Source organism: Podarcis gaigeae, assembly GCF_964106915.1.
Source record: "Podarcis gaigeae genome assembly, chromosome: 5".
In the NCBI taxonomy this organism is placed as follows: domain Eukaryota; kingdom Metazoa; phylum Chordata; class Lepidosauria; order Squamata; family Lacertidae; genus Podarcis; species Podarcis gaigeae.
In genome coordinates this window covers 57497463-57525401 of record NC_139681.1, presented here as the reverse complement: position 1 = coordinate 57525401, position 27939 = coordinate 57497463, and the positions used below count along the sequence as shown (strand labels likewise).

Genomic DNA, 27939 nt, shown 5'->3' with positions numbered 1-27939 from the left:
TCATTCTCAAACACCAAAATATTTTGGGCCATCTCCAACTGGACTCCTTTATCCCTGTAGTGTTAATTCATGCTGATGCTTGCAAATGCTTGCTTCTCCTGCTGGGCTTTGTGCTGTATGGTGAGTTCTTAGTTATGCACTCCTCCCTGGGTTTGGCAGTGGTCTCCTTTACGCACTCTGCTCTCTGAAATTCTTTTCAGTGCAAAGCCAGATCAAGAGAATAGATTCCGAGTAAGTGGTAGCTTTTGCTTCTGTGACAAATGAGTCAAATGACTTTCTGTCACGAGCAGGATATTCCTGTGTAATCCTGGAGGTTTCCTCATTTCCTGTCATTCTGTGGGGAAGACTGTCAGCCCTGCAAAGCCCCCTGGTTTTCCTTCATCGTCACATAATAACAACAACCAGCTGCCACTTCTGCCCCAGTTCTGTCTCTTTAACCATTCCCCTGACATCCCCGAAAAGGCCACATGCAAAATACCCTGTACGTTCTCAATAGCCTTTGAGATGTAACGGCCAGTGCTCATTAATAAATGCCTCTGATGTTCCGCTACCCTCTCATGAGGATGGTAGCTCAGTGGGTGCCATCTTGCTGCCAGTGTGAACCTTCCACTTGATAAATGTTACAAGCACAAAGCTACTAATTAGCCGAGGACAACTTGTTAAAATTCATGCTACCACTAAAAACTAACAGGAAAATGCAAAAGGCTGGCTATGACTTCAGACTAGGCTCAGTCCACAGTGAAGTCGCACAGTGCTTATTGCTGTGGTTAAAATCCGTATGGCGAACAGTTTGGCCCTTGCTCCCAATTAAGCCAAAGTGAGCCCTTCCAAAATGCTAAGCTGACTCCCCTTCTCATCCCACACCACCTCCTGCATAAGCAGCTATTATTAATCTATTCTACGGATGCTCACCAATAGGACTTTTGTCTCACAAAGTGCTCAGAGTGTCCCATCTGTTCCTTGCCCTCAGCAAGAAACGCTCAGGCAAACTGAATCAGTCACAAGTGCCAAAATACTTACAAGGGCAAGGAGGATTTTGCTGGCAACCAAACTGAAAGCCTCCATCTACCATCACACCACTGACTGGAGCTCAGGTGGGATGAAAGCATCAGTGGACCCCGTCCAGCTTAAAAGCACAGGCAGGCCAGCCTTGGAAACAGAGGGGCAAGCCTCCTGCCTCACTCAGAAGCAGAGGGCAAAGGTATCTGAGAATATAGCAGGTGGTACTAGCAGAGCCAGCACAGTCTTAGCAGCTGAAAGCCTCTTTACTCTGAGGACCAACTGACAATAGCATTCTTTCCATTCAGTGCAAGTTGACTTTCCTTTGGTGTCTTTTATGAGGCTTTGAACAGTGTGGCATATGTTTGGATTGTGCCACAACAGGCACTGAAGTGGGGTGAATCCATACCTGTTGCCTTGGAATACAGAGACTGAACCAATTTGCCCAAGTGAATGCAGATGCTCCCTGGAATGCTGAAATGTGCAAGGCCAGGTTCCCTTGCTTAAACAGCCTATCTGTTTTTGTGTGTGTGTGTGTCCTGCACCATACTGCAAGTCAAGTTCTGCAATGCAGCAGGCAGGAGATTGAGAACCACATTCAGTACTCAAGGGTACCGTGACACGTCCTGCGCTGTGTTCTGTACCATTACCTAATAATCCCTAGCATTTAGTTTGTCTTTTTTGCTGGTGGCAGCACATGGAACTTGTGTAATTCAATGGACTCCATGTATCTTTTCGGAACGGTTACAGTTACTTGAGTACCCAACACGCCGTTAGCGTGCTTGGCTTACCACTGTGCTGATAAAGTGAATGTTGCATAGAAGACGGTGCTCCTCCAGTCGCCACCATCCAGACTGAAAACATCCTTCAGTACCTCATAGTAAGGAACATAGCAGGCCAACCTTGCTTTCATGAAGGATGTCCATTTCCTCTGGAGAATCTTCTTGCCACCAATATCATTCTGGAATGCAGAAAAAGAAAGAGAGGCAGAGGCTAAAGCCAAGTCCCAATTCAGTTTATATCTGTTAGGCAAAGCCAAGCACAAGGCCAACTCTGATTCCAATACAATGGAAAGGTCCCATCTGAACAGTTTCACCATGCATGAAAAGCCCAAGGACAGTGGGGGAGGGAAGCACAAATGAACAATCAATAGTTTTGTGGCTCCTTGAAGACCAACTATTTTATTATGGCACAAGTTTTCATGGACTATGTTCGGCTTCATATATTTTATGAAGCGGACTATAGGTCCACAAAAGCTTATGTCATAATAAATGTGTTTGTCTTTGATGTGCCTCAAGGCTCTTTGTTGGTTTTGCTGCAAGAGGTCTACCCCTGTGGAAACTGTGGGCATAAACAAGGGGAATTCTATATATAAACAGAATGTTCTGCACTAATGTTGGTTTTGGTCCAAGCTGGGACCAAGATCTTCTAGGATGGCTCTGACTCATCTTCAGTTGGAGCTTTACTGAAACAGATCAGCAGCTACTAAACATTTAAATCAAAACCATTTAAATGAACATCATTTGGGAACTACATGGGTCTGCTTATAGCGTCTGAAAACAACCACCTATTAACAAACCAGGATTAACAACTTAGTTCACTCTAGGAAAGGCTCAATACTTTTTCAAAATTACTGTAAAACGAGCCCCCTGAACATCTCTCAGTGCTATAATAGGGTAACTAATCTGGGCTGATCTTTCTGAAAGCAAGTGTTTCTGCCTCCCTGTGAGTCAAACACAGCAAGACCAGTGTTTGGAGGAGGATTGAGAGAGGCTTGATCACCCCTCCCCTCCTCTCCCCCCCCCTAGTGACAAAACCCAGCGATCAGAGCACAATGCCAAGGGAGCTTGTGTATTCCGGATAAGACTGTTCTCCTTCCAAGATGCAACTGAAGCCTCAGGCCCTGGAGAAAACAAGCAACACCTGATGCCAAAGACACAGGGCTCTGGGTGTAATGGCGCACATCCCTTTCACAAACGGTTGGCGCTAATCTCCCTTGTTGCTTTGTTTCTGTTCGTAAGAACCTGGTTTCCAATTTGATTGTACATAGCTTTAACATCCTGCTGCTGACTCTTGTTTCTGCCTCCCTCCCAGCGCTTTCTCCCTGGGAACATACTTATGTGCAGTAATCAAATAGCCTCTTAACCTTGTGATCAGGCACACATCTCAAGCTCCTTAAATCTCTCGAGGCCAAGCTCACTCTCCCATTCCTCTCTCTCTCTCTCTCTCCCTGCCTGCTCCAATTTGCTGCTGCTGCTGCTGCCCTGGTTACAAGGACTGAGGTATAACCAGCCAAGGTGACTGATGCATAAATTCAGAGCCACAAGCAGAGTCCTGGATGCTCCCAGGGCCCAGAACCATCTGTCAGAACAGCTGAAAGATGGATCCCATGCAGCCTTGTTGACTCTGCCCTGCCCTCACTTAGATGCACTTGGAATACTCTGGCTTTCAAGCCACCGAGGCTTGCATTCATAAGAGGTTGGGGGTGGGCAGCATAGCCTCCATGGGAACGTGGGTTTCACTGCAACGCCCTGGGCAGAGCTGGCAGCACCCAGAGGAGAACCAGTGGAAGGACTTCTGCTTTGACAAGCCTCTCTCTCAAAAACCTTGTGAGCACCAACTCCAGTGCTAACTGCCGCAGTCACTAGAGTGATAGGGCTCATTCTGGGGCCAAGGGCACCTTGCCATGAGCACAGACAGAAGCCTGTATCACCTCTATCTGAGCTATTTGTGCTCTGGCATCACATGCAGAAGAGATTCAGTGCTCGTCCTTGCAGTATACTGCAGTTGGTTTGGTTAGCCCTTTTCATTTATCACATTTGCATCCCTCCCCCCCAGCCTGCCACCACCCTCAAGGCAAGGGCAAAACTAGGTTTTCTTTCACCCGGGTTTAAGACCCAGTTTGGCACTCCCCATGTGCATTTGTGTATACATACACACACACAAACAACAAACACACATGCTGAGATCCTCAATGGTGCCCCTCTGGAGGTTTCACCTGGGATAGAAAAATCTAGCTAGCTTCCCCTGCACTGGAGCTATAGCTCTTTCCAAGGAGTGCCCAAGGGACTATTTGACATCCTTGCAACAGCCCTGTGAGATGGGCCAGGTTCAGAGTCAGGGACTCTAAAGTTTTCTGGCTGAGCAGGAAACCTAGGTTTTCTATCCCAAGCACGTATGGAATCCTAAGTCCCACTGAACTTGGTGAGGCTTATTTCTGGGTAAACATGTTGGGGTTGCTGTATTTTGAGGGGGGGGAGAGACACATTTGCCGACATCTGCTTTTAACTATGGATCGCTATGACCACTCTACCCATGAAAAAGAGGACGTGTCCTGGAAAAAGAGGACATATGGCAACCCTAGTTAGGACCATGCTGCAAATCTCCCTGGTCCAAACTCAGCCCTCTGTACAACACTGTCTCTTCCTTTCATTTTGGATGCTTTGTGGCACCTAAGCACCAGTAGCTAGTTTTGCTACAGCAGTGAACAACACAAAGGGGCTGTACAGGGGTTTTAGCCATGGACACTACCCATCTCAATAGACGCAACAGGGTAATCAGGATAGAACAGTAATAGGCTAACAGGGATAATCATGGTTATATTTGCCACAGATAAAACTTGTGAATAAGGCTTTGCAATCTAGAACTTGAGCAATAAAGGGCTTGACAGCGTGCAAAGGGAATCTACAGGTGGCTGAAGCAAAGCACCAGGTCCATGCAGGGCTAAAGCTGAGGCTCAAGCCTCCACAGCTACATACTGGGCTGACCAAACTGCACTTCAGCCTGCACCTCTCAAGTTGCTCTGTGCACTGCACCCCATCAGGATCTTGCTTAAGAAGTGGCCCTGCTCCCTTCAGTCAAATATTCAACTCTAGTTTTAACTGAAGATACACACCAGGCCTGAGCATCACCTGCCAGCACATGCAGCATTCAGGTGCAAAAGCATCTGCTGCATCTGCTGAATTTCTCTCTTGCGCACAACTATTAAATGTGCAGGAGCCATATGGTCACCCTACCAGGAAAAAGGGCCTTTGGGTCTTCATTCATTCATTCATTCATTCATTCATTCATAACTTGGATGAGTTACTACCTCTCCCTATAGCCTTTCTTGGGGTGACTGATTCATATATATGAGTTGCCTGAGCCTCTTTATACATAATGTCAGAGATGAGGGTGTGTGCGTAATTCAGATTTTAAATTTTTAACATTTGAGGTAGTCTGTCCCATGCAAGGCTGGCTCTATGCTCAAGATCCCCAGGTGCCATTATCCAATGTTTGGGCACTTGGGCAGCCAAGCACCTGGGATTTTTCTAGTGTTGCTTGATGATACTTATCTGCATAGCCTAGTTCTTTTTCTTTGAATGTAGAAAGTCAGCCATGTGTCCCTAAAGGTCCAGTGTATAAACACCACTTCAAGAGTAATGTTTTTGTTTGACCTTTCTGAACTGTTATTTTTTAAAAAGACTGGAAATGACTTGTTCAAAAATTGTTTAGATTTCTATATTGCCAAGCCATGGGAGAGAAGAAAAAGAAAAGACGGGAGGGGGGGAAACCTACAAATACTTTTGCAAGGGATAAAGCTGTCAAAATAGAACAGGGAGAAACAGCTGGGGGGAAAACCCTTGCCTAGGACTACATCCTTGATGCAAAGCTTACCCCCACAATTCCTTTTAACCCAAAATATCAGGATGTCCTGCAAGAGATCTTCCATGACACATCTCATTTGATCCCAAGCTCCCTTTTAAATTAATGACACCATAGAAGAAGAAGAAGAAGAAGAAGAAGAAGAAGAAGAGGAGGAGGAGGAGTAGTTTGGATTTGATATCCCGCCTTTCACTCCCTTTAAGGAGTCTCAAAGTGGCTAACAATCTCCTTTCCCTTCCTCCCCCACAACAAACACTCTGTGGGGTGAGTGGGGCTGAGAGACTTCAAAGAAGTGTGACTGGCCCAAGGTCACCCAGCAGCTGCATGTGGAGGAGCGGAGACGCGAACCCGGTTACCCAGATTATGAGACTACCACTCTTAACCACTACACCACACCGTAACTATAGGGCTTAGAGGGGCATTTTTAAATGAGGAGAAAGAGTCTCCCCACTACCACCAAGCCCTCCTAGATAAAATTCTGAATTAATCCTCCTGGTGCCCTTCAGCACACTCAAGCTTTTCCCAACACACCAATCTCTTTACCTTGCACACTCGAGCCACCCTGGCTACTCTGGGCACTTGTGCCTTGTCAAATACAGAAGTGCTCTCCTCTCCTGCTCTCTCGGTGAAGAAGTAGTAGATCTTGTCATCATCGCCCACAGGGTTGCGCACACTCTCCCTGACCAGCACGGAGGCCACAAACTCAGCATCTGAAAACACCAAGGAGAGAGGGAAAGGGTTGGCACAATATTTAGGGGAGAGCTACCAAAGGAGGCACTAGATGGTGTTCACACAGCAACTCTAAATGATCTCAAGCCTGGGTGTCATGGCTATGGCATAGGCAACAGAGAGTCCCCTCTACGAACAAACTGGGTTCAGATCTATCCAGGAGTCAGTTAGGCTCCTTTCTGCAGTGGAATAGGACACGCTCTGGCTTCAGAGTTGGGAAGAGTACTACCACTACCTAGGGCCTTACAAACACAAGACTTCCTCCACCTCCAGTGTGGGAAGAGACAAGAGATCCCAGAGGTACTGCTCTGGGATTAGTGGGGCTTACCATTCAACCAGTGCAAGGGGGATTCTTCAGTCTTCAGAATCCGCTGGTGCCTGTTGCGTCGGATGTCTGGCAGGCTGCGGAATTCGTAGCGCGTCGCCGTATATAAACTGCCATCTGCGAGACAATGCAGCAAAAGTAGTAAGGAAAGGCCAGTTTTCTGAATGGTTTTGCTCACGGATGTGTCTGATCAATATCCCTCTAACAAAGCTTGGCCCGAAAGGCTTCTTTCCTTGTTAAGCTAACCCTTCTGCACCTGCTCTAAGCAGGAAGAGCACACCCTTGATAACAACCACACACCCGCTCCCGAGATTTATTGACTTTGGCCATTGTGTGTGCCAGTGCATAATAACTCCCTTACAGAGCTAGGTACCAAGAGAGCATTCGAGGAATAACCAGAGCATCACCTACCCATGACTTCCCTGTCATGCAGCAGCACCTGGTTGGTTTATGACTCCGGCCACATTTAGAGTGGAAGAGAAGCAGCCGCACCATGTGGCTAGAGAGGCCAAGGTGCTGCACAGGCAGGGAGATTACAGCTGCTCTGACATCAAAAAGAGCAAGGAAACTTAAGTGCTGGAAGGGATGGGGGAGATGGAGATGCAGTGGGCCCTCAGGTGATGGATGGCAAGCGAGCATGGCCTTCCTCTGGAGCACCACACCCCCACTCAAAGGAGGCACTGCCTGCTCTTCCCACTCCAGCTGGATTCCAAGCCGAACTGTTATATGGAGGAGAAAGCACATACATACCTACAATGAGACCTGTGTAGCCCCGGGCAGGGTCGTAAGGGCATTTTTCCTTCCCTTCCTCAAAGTGAGAGGGCAGTGTGAACTTGTTGGTATCCTGCAGAACACAAAGAGAAGAAACAGATCAACCTCTGGGCAGGGGATCACAGGATTTGCTTGCATCCATTAAAGTAATCAATACCTCTGATGATCTTGAAGACCAAAGGCCTCCACTTGGAAACAAACAAGTAGGACAGTTCTTTCAGAGGAAAGAGAAGAGACAGGTCTTCAGGGCCCGTCAGATCCTGCTCTCCAAAGGTAACAATGGAATGCTTTTTGTGGCAAAGACTCTCATTCCTTCACAACCCTCATTGCCCAAGGGTCTCCCACTGAGCTGAAGTTCCAGTAGTGCTGATTGCTAGGTCTAGGCCACACCGAACATTTAAAAGCACAGTTGTTTTTTCTCAGCACTTAGTTGACAATTCTGCAGTAATCTTCAGCAGCTTGTCATATAGGTTGGTGGTACTGTATTATGCCCAATGTTCAGACGAGAGGTCAAGGTTCAGAGAACAACGGCTTAGCTCAGATGAGCCAACAAACTCAAGGATGAGCTGAGATGTGAATCAGGGATTGCCAGCTTGTTACTCATGCTCTGGGCATTACAACTTGTTGCCATTTTTATATCATTATCTTCACAACAATCTCTGGAGATCACCCACTGGGCTGCCACAGGCATGGAAGTTCAAGGCTTAGCACAGATCTAAAACCGACATCTGCCACTTCCAAAACTTAACGCTGTGCTCTGCATCACACTGATTTAGAAACCTGCATGAGTACCATCACAATGTAAGCAACAGAATCTGGATGTTTGGTGAAATATTTATTTATATGCCACCTTTCCACAGTGAGCTGTGTCCAAAGTGGCTTACCACAAATACACACTTATCTTAATTCAAAGCACTGAGGTGGTGATAAACTGTGTCCAGTTACTTCAGTTTCTATTTTGGGCAATAAAACCATCCAATTCTCCACTAATAATATAAACAGTCCTTTGTTTTATGTGTGCTTCTTTCATGTTTGATTCCTCCCCCACACCATCCCATTTAAGCTGGTGTCAGTGAAGGAAGTGTGTTTACACTGAAACGCAAACACTGATGAGAATGCATCATAGCTTTATTCCAACTTCATGGAAATGTTTTCACTGATCTCTGCCTTTCCTTTCCTAAAATAACTCCAGTAACTCCCTCTGATTATAAAAGGAATCCAAATACCAAGCGCCAAAGAAGAAGCCTGATCCTATGTACGCTTGTTCAGATTTAAAGTCTTGATACCTATGTGACTAATGGAGCAAGTTAAGTGTGCATGTCAGACAACTCCAATTACTGAACCACCAACTGGCTCCCAGGTGCAATTCAAGGTGCTGGTTTTCACCATAAAGCCCTAAATAGATGGGACCAAGATAACTCAAGCACTGCTGCCTCCCACCTGAACCTGCTCAATTTCACCAGTCTTTGGAGGAGATCCTGTTCAATTTTCCATTTGTAGGGTAGCCCTCTGTTGTACAAAACAAGCCAGGGATCAGGTCCAAATCTTCTTATTTCATTTTTTAGTGATTCAGTAGCTTCAGTCAGTTGGATCTGAACTTTTAGCTAAAAGAAGCAGGACCATTTCTTGGATAGAATTCTGATTAAGCTATAATTCTTGGCTCTGGGTGTGGTGTGCAGTTCAAAGTGCAAACTAACCTGGGAGAGTAGTCTATACAAACATGGATCCCAATATATAGATGCTGAACTCTGAGCCTCAGCTTAGCGCTGACCCAAGATAAGGCAGGTGAGCACGTAGAACTTCTTGCCTTTCACCAGTCCATGAAGACCTCCAGGTTTTGACAGACTGTGTTTGTGTGTGTTTTAGCATCAGTCTGGATCTAATGTTGTTACTGGGTTTTCTTTCTTTTTGGTCTTCCCACTGGCTTTACATTTTGCTGCTGTTTTGGTTTTCTCTTACGTTGTTTTCTTGTTAGAGTTAATTTTTATTTTATTTTTGCTTCTCTGTTGGTCACCATTTGATATTTTTTGAAAAGCGAGGTAGATAGCAAAAGATAAAGAGGACTGTAGTTGATTGCAGCATTCCAACAGCAGAGAGTAGCAGAACCTGCTGCTGGCTAACAAATGGCACCTTTTCCTGCTGTTCATAGAATCCATAGATCAGTCAAAAATGCTGGGCTCTTTTCCAAACAACTTATTTCCAGCAGGAGACTAATGCATTGGAGGGTGCTCAGATGAGAGCACCAGGCACTTGTGGAGGGTTTGTTTGTAAAGAAAAGAGCAGGAATGCAGGGAATTCTTTAACAGTTTTGAGAACAGGTATTATAAAGAAAACCCGTGCTCGGGGGGGGGGGTGGCACAGAGGAAATTATTAAACCATCAGTGATGGATGGTACTGATGGCTTTTTTAAAAAGTGAACAATTCTACTGGCAAAGCAAAGAAAAATAAAGAAGAGGTGGATGAAGGGGCTGCTAAACAGCAAAGTCTGTGAGGGTAGCTATCCTTCAGGAGCCTCTTATGGCCCAATCAGTATCAGAACAGGTAGGCTTTGGGTGTGATTCAGAGATAATGGATATAAAAAGGAGGCAGCTTGTGTGGAAAATGTCTTGGCCAGAGCAGATTTTCAACCCTAACTGATGGATTTAAGCCTTTAGTTAGGCAGAGATGAGGCTAATGCTATCAATGTGTTCTCTTTCAAGCTGCCTGGCTTGCTTTGGAAAGGAGACCTCTGGGACAAGCTTCACAAAGCCCAGGTACTTTGAAGAAGCTATCAAAGGTCACACATGTATCACAGTTTAAGCTGAGGCTGGGGTAGCGCCACTGTAACTGGTTCTAACCCAAGTGTATTTTACACAGAGATGCAGGAAGAGAGGCAATTGGGCAGTGAAGCTAAAAATGGCATGCAGAAATGTGGCAAGGCACAAAAATGAGCACAAGATAGATGAGGCTGTCCAGGGCAAGCTCTGGATTATAGAAAATGTTATTAAAATAGAAGATGATCCATCTAAATGACTGTTTGAACAGGTGGCAGGTATCTAGAGGCTGCAAATTGAGGGGGGAGGGGGAACAGCACCTTTGTTAGCCAGTATAGACGATTAGTTCAATGAAGGATGTTACCTCCTTGTTTCTATGACTGCTGCGACTCTGGGGAGCAACATGTTTCGAAGAATGAGGGCTGGTGGGACTCTGACATCCTCATAAACATGCTGAGGAACTAGTGCAGAGAGGTTCTCTAGCCAATGTGATCAATCTAAAGGTGGAATGCTCTCTGCAGAACGGCCAAATTAGACTACAGAATCAATCACAATGTTCTTTGTCCAGCATGACCAATAGTTGATGCCACTGGTTTTATAATCTCTCTTCCTGAAAATATGGCCACTCTTTAACTCTGGAAGAGCTAACACTTTATTTCCCAGAGAGATGTTCAATTATTATTTGACAAATTTATCTAAAATATCATGTGTTGGTGTCAATGACAAAAGACTACATACTTGCTTTGTGATCTTTGACCCTAACACTCAAAACATCACAATAATAGCTACCTGCTGCATTATTGGAATTCTAAGGTTGCATCCTTAAATAAATTTACTTAGGAGTGAGCAGCATTGATCTGTATGAGACTTTGTTCTGAGCAAACTTACAAAGGATTGCATTGTTAAGTGTGGCACGAGAATCAATAATTAAATAAAAAATAAACTTTGGGGGGGGACAATCATTGGCAAAGCCAAACCTGGACATTCTCCTATTGGTGGTCTAGCCCTGGAAAGTGAAATTGCACTAGGTTGGCTCCAACAATTAGTTTTGGAACAAAATAGTAAGCCTTAGCTTTTTGACTCTGCTGCTTTAAGCATGATGCAGGAAACACTACTGGGTGGTAGAGGAAAGTTCAAATAAGTCACTTGCAGTATTGGCAACAGAGCAGAAGTATGAGTTTAAAGTCCTCGATCATCAGAATAAATGGTGAGTTGCCTAAACTGACAAGGTTCTCCCCACATACATCACTAGTTGCGACGATGTGCCTCAGGTAGGAGGCATTGCCATCACCGAAAGGGTACAGTTTGCCCCTCTGCTCTTTTTTATTGCTTTCCTTTTATTAATGTCTGCCTTCGTAAAATGAGAGGCTTGTACACAAATTAACAAACTGCAGACACTTTTTACTAAAGTCCCATCTTGCCCCAAATCCAAAAAAGGGAGGCAGGAGGAGGAGGTCCATCATACAGCTCCAAAGCTGTGTGTGCGTTTGGGTCTGAACATACATCAAGAACCATTAAAAAAGGTAAAGGACCCCTGACAGTTAAGTCCAGTCACAAATGACTCTGGGGTTGCGGCGCTCCCAAAGCTCAATGGTTTAGACCACAGCGCCACCTGGTTTAGACCACAGCGCCACATGTTTCCCTAAAGAACCATTACCTTGCAACAAAAACAAATGCTTCAGGAAAGATGGGTTCTGCTAACTGAGAAACAGCTTCATAATAACACCTCCATTATCACCCCAAATTGCCTGCAAAGCTCTTTAAATGGCTTGCTTATCAAAGCTCCTTTGTGTATCCAGCCTAGCTTACACTGATGATGATTTTCTATTGTATTTCTAGTATGAATGTGTATCTAGTGCAAGTGTGTATTCTTACCCTCCCACCAAGGAGCTCAGGATGGTGTATACAAGGAGCCCAAGGTGACCTTTAACCCCTCACAACAATGCCACCAGGTAGTCCATCTGTGAAAGAGTGACTTCCCAAGATCATTCATGAACCACATGGCTGAGTAGGGATTTTAACCCTGGGGCAGGAGTCACCTAACCAGCACTATAAGTGGAAGCCCTGTGCAAGGACTTCTGCTTGCACAACAGGGCTTTCTCCCCCACCTCCCTCCATGTGCCCCCCAATTGACTCTGGGTCTGGAGAACCCCCACAGCAGCACGCGGGGGGGGGGGGGCAGTTGTCATTAGCAAAGCTTGCACAGATGAAACAACTGGAAGAGTGCAATGCAGAATTCCACCCGATTTCCCAGGTTCCAGTCCAATATTCTATTCACTATGGCAAACAGCAGGAAAGCATCCCAATGTTAACACATTGAATGTGAATTTAAAGGAGTGAAAGAAATGCATGCTTATGCTTCTCAGGGTCTGCCTATGATGAAAGACAAGTTGCCACCCCCCTCCCATGTAGAGAAGCAGAGTCGAATGACAGTTGAATCTTATTTCCAGGCTGGCACAGGGCACACACAGTTCTGTCCTCCACAGAGGGGAACAGGGGGAAGGGGCTGCTGTCATAGAAATTTGTATGATTATATATTAAAAACTAATATAGAAATTTAATAAATAAATAAATAATCAGTGCCCCCACACTAGGCCACCTGAGATGGTTCTCTCATTGCCTAATGGTGAGGTTGGCCTTTTCCTTTAGTTCTTTATGCAGACAGTATGTTAGCAAACCCATGGGCAAGGCACCTTAAAGCATCAGTCCAGGTTCTTAGGCTTCCCAGAAATCAACAGCCAGCCTTGGAGAACAAAACACCAGGAAGAGAGAGCCTCCCCACAGACCTCCCTCCTTCTGGCAGGCAGTAAAAATCAGTTCTGGTCTTCATGACCTTTCCGTTCCTTGGCAGGAATTACTGACACAGGAGCCAGGATTTGGGATTGGTTTGTTGTCCTGGATACCTGCCTATAGAGTTCGTCTACAACCAGTTCCATGTGCAGAAAAGTTAATCTGAGTGATTTTCAGTTGGTTTCTGACTGGCTAATAATATTGCACAGCTTCTGGAAACAAAGGGCATGGCGGACATCTCCCTGGCAGTCAGTTTCAGTGCAAAGAGGGACTCCCAACAAGGCAGTGGAGGAGATTCTTTTGCTTCTTTTACTCACAATGTATGTGCAGAGCGGGTGGAAGGCATATGTGCCACAGGCATACAGGTGGGTTGTGTTCAGCCGTTGCAAAAGCTTGACATGGTTGTAACACTCTGTCTGCAAAAGAGGAAGGGAGGGTGTCATTTGCACAAGAGTCCTGACAATGGCCTGTTCATCAGCTACAGGCACAAACAGGTCAGAAGTGAAGGAACAGAGACAAAAAGGCAGAGACTTATGGAGCACATACCTTGTTGTTTTTGCCCTTTTTCAGGCAGTCTCCCCGCTTCTCAGGAGAGGCTTCCCAATCAATCTACAAAGTTAAACACAAAGCAGGATCATTATTCACTGGGGCATCCCAGCCCAGGAAATAGTGGTGGAGCGTGACATTAAGAAGCAAGCCCCGTGAAACTCACAAGAGCTCTTCAAAGTTCACACTTCGCCTTCCCCCAGAATAAGTGGATTTATTTAAGTGCAAAGCGGGGGAGCGCTGCAGATGTTTGTAGCCCATTTGCTTTTAAAGGTCCTTGACTGAAATGAGAACCTGGCTGTTACAAATACCATAAGGAAGCAGCAGGGAGAAAGGGAGAGGGAAGGAGACCAAAAAAGCAAGTGGTTTTCAGTAGAGGGTGGCTGCTGTTTTCATTTTTACATGGCTCGAGAGCTCCCTTCCCATTTTGCATAAAAAACAAGGGCACAGAAAAGAAACTGTACTGAGATAAAGGGCCTCAAAGGAGAGTGAACAAATGTTAATCCTGGTAAGAGGCACCAGAGACTTCCAGGTACTTTAAAGGACCTTTGTGTACTTCAGCAAGGGCAACCAATATGGTGCCCTCAAGGTGTTGTTAAGACTCTAACTCCCAGCAGCCCCAGCCAGTATGACCAATGGTCAAGGATGGTGGGAGCTGTAGTTCAGGAACCCATTGGCTACCAGTGAGGGTTGGCCCCAGCCCATTCCACTAACATGGGAGGCAGACAAAAGGGTCCATATCTGTCTATATCTGTTGTGGAAACTAGATTTGATGACAGATGCATCCATTTTTAATGAGGAGGCATTTATCAGTTTTTCAGAGCAGATTGTTTTCAGTGTATCTCTTGGTGACTCTAATGCAACAAAGGCTGCATGCAGGCATACATTATTCCAGCAATGAGTCTGCTGTGGAAATGCACTCATCACGTATTTTACACATATGCAATAAGATTTGGGGTGAAATCTAGTCTACTTTAGAGCAGAAATTTGATATGCACAGCACTGATTGGCCATTTGCTGACTCAGTCATGAAGCCATGGTCCCTCCCCAATCAAAGCAGATTCTAAAGTTTAAATAAAGAGAAAGCTGTGCTTGTTCTTCCTTGAAGGTACAAATGTAGCCCTAAATGGGTTTGGAAACCAAAATTTGCAAAGGAAATTAACTGTGAACATGCCAGTGGGATAAAGCTGCACTTACTGTCCGATGGGAGCCATCAGAAACGTTGCTGGAATTTAAGGAGAATATGGCCCCCCTGGCCCCAACATAAAGAATTCCCTTCTCATCCTCTAGCAGGAGGGTAGTGTAGTTCTGGGCATGGCTGCTAAAACGTCTTGCAGTGGTCAAATCTGGGGAAAGAAACACAGGCTGTTTAAAAAGCAAGACCACAGAGGTTTCTTGGGCACTCCGGATACCCTGGAAGAGGCAGCTGAACTGAAGGCTCACTATTGTGCTGTCTGACATCTGTAAGATGGGAACAGAAAATTGCAAAAGTAAACCAAAATGTGAATCAGGACAGAGTGTGGAATTGATCACTTTCAAGGGCCTCCAAAAATGATTTTCAAATATTATCCAATATATGCAGCAACTTTGGAAGGGGGGGGGGAGCCTTTAAACCTTTCCATGGATCAACATTTAACCCAGAGATTGAAAAGATACAGAGCCTGCTCTTCAGCTCAATTACAGTAAATCAGAGCACTTGGATCTTAAAATGAAGTGCAGACAGACCCTGCTGCATGTTTAATTGGTGGAAAGTCTCACTGCATACACTGGGGCTTATCCCTAAGTAAGAATGTGAAGGTTTGTAGCCTTAGTCCCACTACTGACATCAAGAGGGATATGTAGAGGGATCAGCCCATGTGTTCTAACTTAACTTGTTTGTACACCAGGTTGATAATGTTCTTCATTTGGCCAGAAAGGAAAAGATATTGTGAAGCCTCTTGTCATGCTGGCAATTCAATTGAAAGCATGGGTGGAGAACACATAGTAATTATTTGAAATAGTGAAGTTGTCTGATCTGGCTCTGAGCTGTTGCTTTAGGAGGACGCAGACCTGCAAGGCACCCCAATAGGAAGTACACTTTTTAAAAAAATCTCTAGACAGTATACATATTGAAAAGATAGGTACTGTTAAGAACCAGTCCCCTATTAGCATTGCAAGTTCCCCCAGGAGTTCCTTATCAGATAAGGCAGTTCTCAGTTTTCCCACAGATCCTGAGGTTGCCATAAGAACATAAGAAAAGCCTGCTGGATGAGGCCAATGACCCATCTAGTACAACATCCCAGCCTCACAGTGGCTGATCAGATGCCTGAAGGCATCAGCATTCCTCCTCCACCCACCGCCTGTGGTTTCTAGCAACTGGTATTCAGAAGCATACTGGAAGATAAAGGAGGCATGAGCTGCTACTTGGTGTTTCCTCTCCTCTTCATAGAGAGGGTGAATTTTGTTAGCAGAATGTTACATTTCTCAAACCCAATGCATTTCAAAATAAGCCAAATAGAATTTTTATAATGCAATAATTTGAAATTTTAAATGGATTACTACAAAGAAATATATATATACACACATACATGATTATGACAAAGAGATATTGTGGGGGGCCCAAAATCTTAAAACATTTAAAGAAGCAAACATAACTATCAAAAAGATGTCAGGTTTGAGGTGTTTTTACAGACTTAACAGCTCACTCCTACGCATGCTGACTCAGGAGTCCCATTGTGTTTAATGGTGCTTACTCCCCTGGGAGTGTATTTAGGGTTGGCGCCTTGAGCTTACTTGGGAGTCAGTCCTAATCAACTCTATGAGCCTTACATTAGGATAAGCTTGACTAGGATCATGCCATTAACCACAAAAACAAATTAAACAGAGGTTCTAGCTAGCTGTTTAATATAAATACCTCATAAGTTTCAAGTGGTAAATCAAGCTGCCCAAAACTGCACAGCTCTCAATGTTGCCTATGCGGTAGTCATTCCTTCGGCTGGGTCAAAAATTACTGAATGGCTATTCCCTGGATCAACATTATAAATTAATGGCTAAAACTCCAAATTGGGCAGCAAATATTTTGAGTACGAGTTCACCTTGCTTAGATTGGGAGTATTCCTAACTGGCCCAAATCTATTTACTAGATTTCTTTTTAAAAAATAATATTTTATTAAAGCTTTTTCATAATATAGTAAGATAGAAGAAACTAAGGGGAACAAAAACAAAAACAGAGAAAGAGAAAAGAAAATGCAGGGTGCTCTCTCAAAGGTAGTTAATCCTTGTCTCACCCAGGAAGTGGTGGACCCTCTCACCTCTCACCTGGAAGCTTTCCTTTCTTCTCCCAGTCTTTCACATGAGGAAGTCTTCCCTTCCCTGCCTCTCACTAAGTATCCTTCCATCAACCATCTACTGTGTGTGTGTGTGTAATCTTTGGACACCAATAACAGCCCAGATCAGAGGACACCGAAGGGGGGGAAGGGGAGGAGAGAAGCTGCACCTTGTAAGCATAGGGACCTTTGCTCAAAAACTAAACTCTAATTTTCCTCCATGTTTATTATGGGCATCCTTACTAGATCTCAATGCCTTCAACATGAATCTTTAAAAAAAAAAAAACACAGGACAAAACCCCACTGCTGGCTTGTTGTCATGACTGATCCAGTATCTGCTGTATCTCAAGTTCCCATTAAAACTGTTTTACTGTGAGTGTGATGACATCTGAAACTGCTTTTCATTTGAAAGATTGATTGATTTGAGTTCTGTGGGATTTACTTCTAGGTAAGTAGACAGTAGGTAAGTAGCATTGCAGCCTAGATGTCTTAGCCAACACTATCTGGTCCCGTAATTTAGACCCCAGAAAGCACAGCTGTCATGTTCTGGGATCCCGGGAGCTGGCCATCCACCCAAATATCCCAAGTGTAGTCTAAAGCAGGCAAGAACCAAGGTTCAGAGCAGCAAGCAAGAACCAAAGACAGGGTTGCCATATTTCAAAAAGTGAAAATCCGGACAGAAACGTTGTTGACATATGGCAACCTTACCAAAGAGGCAACTATATAGTCCAAGTAAGGCACAGTCTTTACACTAGAGTCAAGTGGCTTAAACTAAGGAGCTAGTTCTGAGGCTAGGGTATTAAAAGGCCTGGTGCTCTGAGACTGACCCATAGAGTCAGCTGACTGGATGTCCAGATTAGTGCTGCAGCCTTGAACTCCAGAGTCTGCCAGGCTCATTAAAGGAATTGAGCAATGGGGAGCAGGAGGTAAGCTAGAAGCCCTGGTTTCACACACACACACACACACACACACACACACCTAGACTTCAACCTTAATGCTTGCACACCGTGACCTGTTCTGGTTTTTCATCTCTCTCTCTGACTACCTCATGTCCCAAACTCTTCCGTTGTGGGTATCAATCAAGAGTTTGAACAGGGCATGCAGAAGAAATGCAGCCAGAAGTTATGCTCTGTGTAACAGTGAAAACTGATTATGGAAGATTCCTTCCAACTTACAAAGCCCATATTTTTCAAGGGGAATTTCAAGTATACCATGGAAATGCATGTTTTCAGGAGCCGAGGTGTGTGGGCGAGTGAATGAAAGGGAAGGTGGATAAACTGAATCAGTATCTGACTGCTAGAGAATGCGAGTCCTCATTCCCTATGGGAGCACTGAAGGAAGCAGAAAACCATATATAAATATACTGAGGCAAACCGTAATACACCCAGAGGAATTTAACCCTAGCCTTATCCAAGCTGCAGTGAAAAACCAATTGAATTTCCTCCAGTTGTTATTAGAGCACCACGTTTTTATAGCAAAAGCACCCCTTTCAGACAAGTGCCTAAACTCCTACTGAAAACTGATCAATATTGTGTTCCAACCCTTCTTATATAGCCTGCTATTAAGTGAAAATGAGAAAGGGGCACATCCACACTATACATTCACAGCACATGGCTTCCCCAAAGCATCTTGGGAATTGTAGTTTACACCTCACAGAGCTCCAGCCCCCTGCACCCTGCATTACAGTTCTCAGGGAGTCTTTGGAGGAAGCCATGAGCTGTAAATATCTGGTGTGGACGCAAGCAGAAACTGTGAGCAAATAGTGTTATATACTTTGCCTCATAACCTGTAAGAAAATGCTTCCATACATTCATACAGCCATATGCAGTCCTGTCTTCTTCCACACAATCACACTGAGCTAAGGGAGGTAAGACTTGCTTTCCAAACCACAGTCCCTTGAGGGAAGTCAGGGACAAACCAACAATCTTGATTGGGACACAAATGCCTGAGGCAGATAGCTGCCTCGATAGTAAGTGCTATTTATATCCCTTACCTAGAACTGCTCAGGCTGAGTCACCAGAAGGCCCGTTCTGAGCAGGGATGGCAGGCTGGGAGACAGTTTGAGGTCAGGCAGCTGAGTCCTGAGCCTTCCCGCTTTCACAACCATCATTTCCCCTCCCCACTCCTGGTCATTTAAATGCCTGTGGCAGAAGAAGGTGAAAGGCACTTCTGGCTTATCAGTGTTTTCTCTCCCTTGCAAAATGCCACTGTTTGCTCCTGATTACTAACTAGGCTGCTGTAAAAAGAAGTCACAGCTGTTTGGAGGTTAGAAGGTACCATGTCAAAATAAGAATAATACCACTCAAAATTCAGCTCAGTTGGAGAGGTGCAGCTGGAAAATTGTGTTTATTGTTGTTTATGATGCGAGTGTAGTAAAAATCTGCAAGGAATCACAGGAGCGTGACAATGACAATGCTGTTAGAATGCAAGATCTGCGAGAAGAAAGTGACAGAAATTGAGCATTTTTTTTTTAAATGAAACCCAATTATCATGCAATAACAAGGAGCCAAAGAATCTTATTTGCTGGTTCACATCTAATTTAATTCTTTTCTATCACTTGATGACTTGCAACCAAACATGTGAACTGATTCCCTTTGAAAACTTCCATATTGATGTACTATCTGGGATGGCTCATTCACATAGCTTCATCATCAAATGACACATGTACACATGTGAACTGGCCTTTTGATATTGGTTGGTTTATTATACAAACTTTACTTTTTGTGTGATCTGATTCATAACCTGGGAGGGAAGGGAGCTCAGCAGGAGAAAACAATGTCTTCCAAAAAGTCATCTTGATGCAAAGCATGGGCTTGTGAGCTCCACTTCTTAACATCATTCTTCTATTTGCCAGTATGTTAACAAAGGGCTTGCCCCACCCCGCTCCATTTCATTTTGCTGAACTATTTCAGCATTGGTAGAAAGAATCCTTAGCATATGCTGGAACAGGAGGAGAGGATGAGTATTTGAGCAAAAAATAGCAAATTGTAACAGAGAACACTACAATATTTGCATTTTCATTCTATATACTATATTCTAGTTTCTTCTGTTAGTCAGCAAACTTTGTCAATCTGTGTCTGCAACTGTTATCTGGAACCTCTAACTTGAACCCACCCCACCCTTTGGCTTTGGGAGCCTTATCAGAAGCTGCTGCAGGAGAGGGACTGTGAGCAACATTATGACAGGAGTGCTTCTAGGACTAAGGTGAACCACAGTGAAACTCCCTTCTTACTTTTTCTATTGGATGCAGCATGTTGTTTAAGCAATCTTGTTATACTGATAGTTTTTTATTTTGTATGTTTTTGTTTTGCCATGTTATTCCATCCCATTCCAGGGGCGGAGCTCACTGAACCTCCAGATGTTGTTAGATCTCAACTCCCAACAGCCCCGATCATCATGGCCAATAAGCAGGAATGATGGGAGCTGTAGTCCAGCAATAGGTTTGCTACCCCCGGTGCTCCCAATTATTTAAGCAGTGCTCCCAATTAGTCAAACTGTGTGATGTTTCTGCCATGTAATCCTAAAGCAGTTCAGGGCCATGTAACTGCAGCTGACCCACTCTTATCTGATGAGTCAGGTGTTTACCACAAAAGGAATTCACAATAGATAAGATTGCACCAGTGTCTTAGTAGTGTTGGTGTGACTCTGGCTTATGTACAGATTTGTACAATTGTACACTCCCATACTTTTCTCTGTGTATAACTGTACCACCTGAAATTTAGCATTTCACAAATAAAAAAGGGGGTATTAGAAAAGGAAAACATGACCATAGTTCATCAGATACAGCAGCTTTGAACACTTATTGTTATCAGCATGGGAAGTGTTCGGCCCAAGATTTATTATTTATTTATTTATTTGAATTCTATATTGCCAATCATCTGATAATAGGGCAGTTTACAATATAAAAACACAAAAATATACAGCATAACAGAAAATACACCCCTCGGGTTTAAAAGACCATACAGACAACCCCCCCCCATTTATGAGTTCAATATGTGCATGAATGTGCACAACCACATGGTGCCAAATCCAGAATGACCCCAAAATTCACAAAAAGGGGCAGGGTGTTTGCAGGCTTTCTCAATGGTGTTTCAAATATACATGATTCACTGACACACACAATGTAGCTAGCACCTGTAATTTATTTAAACCATAAAGATCAGGATTGCAGAACCTATGGTCCTGTAAATGTTGTTGAACTATATCTTCCATCATCCATGTTCACAGATTATGTTGACTGCGGCTGATGGGAGTTGGAATCCAATAACATCTGGAGGACCACAGATCCTGATGGATATGTACCCTTTGTGCAGCATCATAGACCATACACTGGCACGATTTCCCTTATTACAGGTAATACTCAGTAGATGAAGGGATGAATGTGTGTGCAATGTGGACCTGGCCAGCTTGACATGAATCATATACACAGCAAGCAATGACCTCAACTATACAGCAAGTGCGGGCATAACCTAAACTGCCATAGAAAGTATATTTATAAATACTTCATCTCTTCTTGGAAAAAGATAATTTTGCAGAAAGAAAAATGGAGCTTGAGATGTATGGACATATCTCTAGTTTGTCCCATCAAAAGAATGGGCAATTTTTCCAAAAGGTACAGTGGTACCTCGGGTTACAGATGATTCAGGTTACATACGCTTCAGGTTACAGATTCCACTAACCCAGAAATAGTACCTTGGGTTAAGAACTTTGCTTCAGGATGAGAACAGAAATCATGTTCTGGCAGTGCAGCAGCAGGAGGAGGCCCATTAGCTAAAGTAGTACCTCAGGTTAAGAACAGTTTCAGGTTAAGAATGAATCTCTGGAATGAATTAAGTTCTTAACCCAAGGTACCACTGTAGATGATTGGGAGGGTGGGGGAGAGATTCGAAACTCTCTGAGCTCATCCTGGAACTTTAAGCAAACAATCATTTTATTCAAATGGTATACAACTTATGAAAACACCAGCTCTGTTGATGGGCATGAACAATGGCAGTGAAATTGTACATAAATGAGGCACAAGACAGGGAAGGCAGACCAATCACTTCAAATTGTAAGGTGTTTGCAGAGTTATAAGCCTTAATGACTAAACCTGCCTACGTAGAGCAAATAAATTCCCTGAGCAAAGCTTAAATGTTGGAGTCACCTTCTTGGTGTTGCGGCAGCCCTACCTTGAGGGGGGATCAGATCAGTGACAGATGGCAGGTACCTGCCTTTGAAGTGTCATTGCTGTTCCAAAATGCAGAACTGCAGGGTGAGCCTCAGTGGGGGGAGCCACAGCCTCCCTACGAGAGAGAGTTAGCTCCAGCTTTGAGGGAGAATGTGATATTCCCCCCCACACCTGTGCTGCCATGAGGAAAGGTGACACTCAAATCGCTTTGCAAGTGGGAAGTGTTCTGCTGGATGCCCTTTCCAGCCTGTTTCTCAGTCATTTCACACAGTTCTCCTTTCCAAGGTTGCCTGAACTGATCAAATCTGTAGCTCCGGATCATCAGTTCCAGGCCTCTGCAAGACACTCAGGTTGTTAATATTCTTTGAAGGACTTTGTATGCACATAAAGGAGCCCCTCGCAAGAATAGCAGGGTTTTCTAGGAAAATAATCTCCCACTTCTAGGGAGAACAGAAAACCGCACAGACTGCATGGGGTCAGTGCCGATTAGAGTTCACACCTGAATGTCAGGATCTGCCCCACAATGAGCATTTGACAGGCAACATTTGTATGGGCATCAGAAAATCTGTACAGAATACACATGCCTGGAAGCATAATGAATAACACTACACATGTACACAGAGAGAATTGCATTTGCTTTGATAACCTTGAGCAATTTGGGGGATTTTGCATATTAGTATCTTTGCTACAGAGAACCAGCCATACTGTTGCTGCAACTGTAATATTTATTTATGAATAGATAAAGATTTAAATTGCTTATATGAAATTATTTATAAACAGCAGAAGAGCTATGTGTCTTACTGAAATGTCACTACAGAAGCACTCTTAAAAGATCCAGCTTTATTTTAAGGAGAGAAAAAGAATGAGGAAAGGCAAATGGTCACATGAAAAGTGGTGGTTTTCCTGTCTCCTGAAGCATCTCCCCAAAAGCTGAATAAACTGGGATTTTTTTTATGTACCCAGTTTTAGGAAAAACTGATCCAATAGCTTTCCCTGATTCTGAAAGGGCTTTTCTTACAAAGGGTCCAGGCTTAGACATAAATGACATTACATAACAAAGGACATTGGTGGAGACTTCATGGTGCATCCCAAGTTCAGTTAATTTAGTGTCGTGCCAAAGGTTGAAACATAGGAGACATAGGGATATCTCTGCCAATCCAGATATTTATGGCAAGGTGCTCTCATCCTTGCTGAAATGGGACTTCTTAGGGAAGGCATTAGATGTATTAGCTATTGGACTGGATTTTGGAATTAATTGGGTCACAGTGTAACCACCTCCTTGTGACTGGATGTACCTCCAGTTTATACCAGCGCAGCCTCACACAATAAGGGCTTCCTGTGATGATCACATGGTATTCTCTCATTATTAGAACAAAGCAAAACCATACACACAATTCTGGACATGTGCAGAGCTCCAGTTGAACCAACCTCCTCTGTAAGAAAGGACAGGCAGAAGCAGCAAAGTATGAGAAGTGGCTGGTTGAATCCGTAATTCAGCTGAACAGTCCACTTATCCTAATCAATGTTTATTCCACACTGCACAGCTAACCTATTCATCAGCATGAGGATAGGGAAGGGTGAAACTAATCCAAATGTCAAGCGGATGAGATCTCCTTCAACAGACAAATGCTGGTAAAATTTATGAGCAGAGAGCTCTGTTCTCAGTACTGGCATCAAAACACAAAGGGGAGTCTTGCCTACCATAGAATCTCTCTTTCCCATGCCCTGAATGCAAGCTTACTTTATTCTGCTGTCCAAGATGGAATGGAAGTGGCATGGAATAAGCCAGACCGGTAGTGGGAGTAGACCTCTAAACAAATGGCTCTCGTCCACCTCCTTGGTTCTGGGTGAGATGTTGGGGGCAGGGGAAGATGGCTGCTAGCAGCTGTAGACTGAAAGAATGCAACAGTGTGTGACAAAACAACACCAAAGCATGTGAGCAGTCCAGTTGTCAGCAAAGAGACGTTGAGAAGGGAAACTGTGAGTTTTGTGGATTTACAAATGCAAGTATGGCAGGTAAGCACAACATCTCCACTACTCCAATAAAGGCTACCTCCCTGTCCCCAACCTCTGCACTGTGCTATTCAAATGATGTCACTCTTGCCAATTTGAGAACTGCTTCAACTCAAACAGGGCTAAGGCCTCTTCTGCATGCATACAGATACAGAGGCATGCCTAAGGGTTAGATAGGTGGGCCGCCACCAAGGGCGCAGACCCAGAGGGATGCAAAAATCACACCTCTCCACTCTGGCTCGGAGTGGTTAGGAGAACTCCACCCGCTTGCGCACTCCCCGGGCCACTCCTCTGCTGTTCTGGGCAGCCAGGTGAGGCACACAGGCTCTTCCGGGCACCTTGGCAGAGGAATCTGGTCACCGGCATGGGTCCTGCAGGGCCCCCTCCACAGTTGACTGGTGTTGCTATTAGAAGTGTGGAGTGAGGCACCCAGCAGGGCTCAGAGGGAAGAAAGAGGGAGAGAGCGGGCATGAGTTGCAGGAGGAGGAAAAAAGAAAGAAGCCAGAAGGGAAAGCAGTGAGCCAAGGGAGGCAGGCAAGCAGATGGACGGATTGACCAATGGAGAAGGAGCAGGAGGAGAGGTGGAGCAGACCAGACCTGATGCCAATGGCTGCAGAGGAAGTTATTGGCAGAGCATGAAAGGCAACAAGAATAAAGTTTTTTGAGTTTCTGGTACATGGTCTCTCCTGGCTTCAGAGGTACTGATACATTTTCTTGCCAAGGGGCAAAAATGGAGAGGGGGGAGCCTAGGTACGCCTCTGTACAGATAACAAGTATCATGCAACAGATAATGTGTAAATATCAGGAAACCAAATGCTACCTGTCCTCATATGTGCATAAGGACCACAAGAAACAGTTATTTGCTATTAAAAAGAAGTCTTGGTGCATAAAGCATTCAGCCTGCAGCAGAAGTGAAATCCCAGTTTATCTATCCATTTGCAAATAACCTTGAGCAGGCCCAACTTGGTTTTCTCAAGTGTAAACAGGAAAAATGAACTACTACTACTACTCCATAAGGCAACTTTGCACATGTGTGGAATAAATATGAAAGGTTATTTGTTTCAGGTTCAGTGCTAGGGTGGAACCTTAACATATTAACTCTGAGAAGCCAAAATTCTGGTGTGAGAGTAAGCTCCAAACATATTTAACTTCCACATAAAATATTTAGCACCATAGTGTAATTATTTGATCAATGAAGATTTTTTGGTATAATCTGTCTGATCCAAGAAATCAGATGCTCTGGAAACACAGGGATGGGTGGAAAGACAGACAGACAGACAGACAGACACACACACACACACACACACACACACACACACACACGAGAGAGAGAGAGAGAGAGAGAGAGAGAGAGAGAGAGAGAGAGAGAGCACCTTCTCTCTGAGGCTCAGTTAAAACTTGCAAAAGAGCAAAATGCTCTGCCCTCTGCCTGCAGCAAAGGAGGAAAATGGCTGCAGGGCAAGTTAAAAGCTCCTGCCATACTGGGAAGCAAGAACAAAGTGAATCAGAAATTACTGAGGATGATGCAGTGCTGTTGGAAAAGGAAGCTTTTAAGAGAACAATCCCAGGACATGAAAGGAGGTTAAGAGAGCTGCTTTCTCCAGTACAGTAGAACAGAGACTTGGTCCTTGATTTAACTGTTTGAACAAAATCTATCACTTATGGAAGTGAGATGCTGAAGCTAAAGCCAGGTTTGATGCAATATTAAGCAACCACAAAATGGCTTGGAGAATGAATCCTATAGGTACATTAATTAATGCAAAATATTTGTTAGATTTGTGCACATGCACAAGTTGCTGGTAAATAATCCTATCCACATATCCAGCCTCAGCTCATGAGATAACCCAGATGCATGCTGTGTCACTTGGGCAGAATATTTTTTTTACATACCTGCACACATGGGATGAGTTTCTGAAGCTTACTGGTAAAGCCGAAATGTCACAGTGGAACTAGCTCAAAGAAAACAGCTTGAAGGTTTTCTTGCAATTTAAATAAGCCCGTCAATACCCTTCTGAAAAAGAAACTGTATTTTTTAGATACATAGCCAGAGTTATGAGTGGGATCCTGTTACATGTAAGTCACATTGGGTGTAGAGCCCTGCAGACAGCAGGACTGAACCCCAACTAGCTGAACCCCCCTCTTCCCACTCAATGGATTAACTCTGAGAGATGAGTGGCCCTGCCTACCTGTCAGTCATCTGATCAGCAAGAGTGACCCTGCCCACCAGCGAACATTGGCCCATGCAGTCGAGGGAAATAAAGATCTGTTCCGCCAGGCCAAAAGGAATCCCTACCCCTCATTTACCACAAACATTTTAGCACTGGCACCTATCAAATTTGTTCTGTCTAGATCAGAAATGGGGAACCTTTCTCAGTCCAAAGGCTGCACTAACTCATGAGCAGCAATTCAGGGGCCACCTGCCAGTGACGGGTGGAGCCCAAATCAAAAGGGGGTGGAGCACCAGATCAGACTTTTACCCATGTACAACAAGCACCTTCCATGCTACACTTCCTTCCAGGTAAATGAGAGAGTGAGAGAGATTCCATATGGGAACCAATGACTAAGAGGTGCAGCTTGAATTGTAAATATGACTCAGCTGTGCCAGCAGAATAGGATTCTATTATCAATACTTATCATCATCCATTTCTGATCCACTGCAGGGTTGCCATATGTCTGGAATTTACAGGACATACCCGGAATACTACAGCCAGAAGCAGTGTCTGGGTGAAATGTCCAGGAAATTCCCAATGTACGGCAACCAATGTTGGCAGCGTCCAAAAGTTCAACAACTCTTTCGGCAAAACTACTTTGGCCCCCAAAAAGCGGTCTGGATTTTCACTTTTTGAAATATGGCAACCCTATCCACTGCATCGTTCATATTAAGCACAGTTTCCATTAAATTGGAGAACCTGTGGCCCTCCCATCAGACCCAGGCAACATGGCCAATGGCCAAGGATAATGGGACTTCTAGTCCAGCAACACCCAGAGAACCACCCTCTACTAAATACTTTCCACTGTGGAGCCATGTCCAACACTGCATATTTTTAAGCTAAAATCTTTCTAGTACTTCCTCATTTTTGTGTGATTAGAGGGAAGAGCGATTACCCACAGCAATCTCCAGTCAAACTGGTTTAATGGCCTCTCGGCTTCTACAATCACAACAGTAGAGATTGAAAGAAAAATCTGTCTTCTCTGCCAAGAGCTTTCTCTGTTGGCAACCTTCAGCTTCAAAGCACCACCCATGCACCAAATGGGAATCTCACAATGTGTTTTACACATCTTAATGTGAGGAAGCATTCTGATGTGACAGCAATTCTATAAACTATGTTCCAGCAGTTCACCTTGGACCAGTTTTTCAATTTATCCTTCTCAGCCTTTGCCTCTCTCCTTGTGAAATAAGATCAGCCTTATATTTGGGTAAGATCAAAGGTGTAGAACATCTGACCAATATAAATTCTCCTGTGCTACACAGTAGAAGAGAACAGCATTTGGATATTATTCTTGCTCCTTTTAACTGGGAAGTGTCTTTAGCCACATTGGGTTCTAGCCTGCGTAGACCAGAGAATACCCTTCTGCTCTGGGTTGGTGGGTACAGTTGTTTTGTTTTGCTGTTTTGCTCCATTTGCCTTCAGTTCCACTCTCTGTCTCCTTTGGGTTGTGCTGCCTTCCTCCAACCCCTGCCAATTCCAGGAAATATGTGTTACTGAGCCCTCAGGGTGTCAGCTTCTACTTAGCATTTCAGATTGTGTGAATCTGTACGAGTTAAAATGCTCAGTGAAGCAAGTGGAAGTCTGCATCTGTAAGAACATGCACTTTGGAGTCCTGTGTGCTTACCTCCATTTGCCTAGTACGTATGTCCCATTGATTTCTACAATCCTTAGATGCTAGTTTATGCTC

At 44.3% G+C, this 27939-nt stretch overlaps 1 protein-coding gene across 4 annotated transcripts in view; it reads right to left on the bottom strand.

The window, feature by feature from the left end:
- The window catches only part of SEMA4G (semaphorin 4G), a 94684-nt gene that overhangs the window by 11877 nt on the left and 54868 nt on the right, over positions 1 to 27939 (bottom strand). For all 4 annotated transcript variants that reach the window (XM_083737935.1, XM_083737936.1, XM_083737934.1 and 1 more), the window contains 7 exons: positions 14755 to 14903; positions 13558 to 13620; positions 13329 to 13427; positions 7448 to 7541; positions 6701 to 6814; positions 6187 to 6353; positions 1791 to 1960 (listed from right to left, as the gene is read on the bottom strand). In XM_083737935.1, the coding sequence (XP_083594061.1) occupies positions 1791 to 1960; positions 6187 to 6353; positions 6701 to 6814; positions 7448 to 7541; positions 13329 to 13427; positions 13558 to 13620; positions 14755 to 14903 (856 nt within the window). The remainder of the gene's footprint in view (positions 1 to 1790; positions 1961 to 6186; positions 6354 to 6700; positions 6815 to 7447; positions 7542 to 13328; positions 13428 to 13557; positions 13621 to 14754; positions 14904 to 27939) is intronic.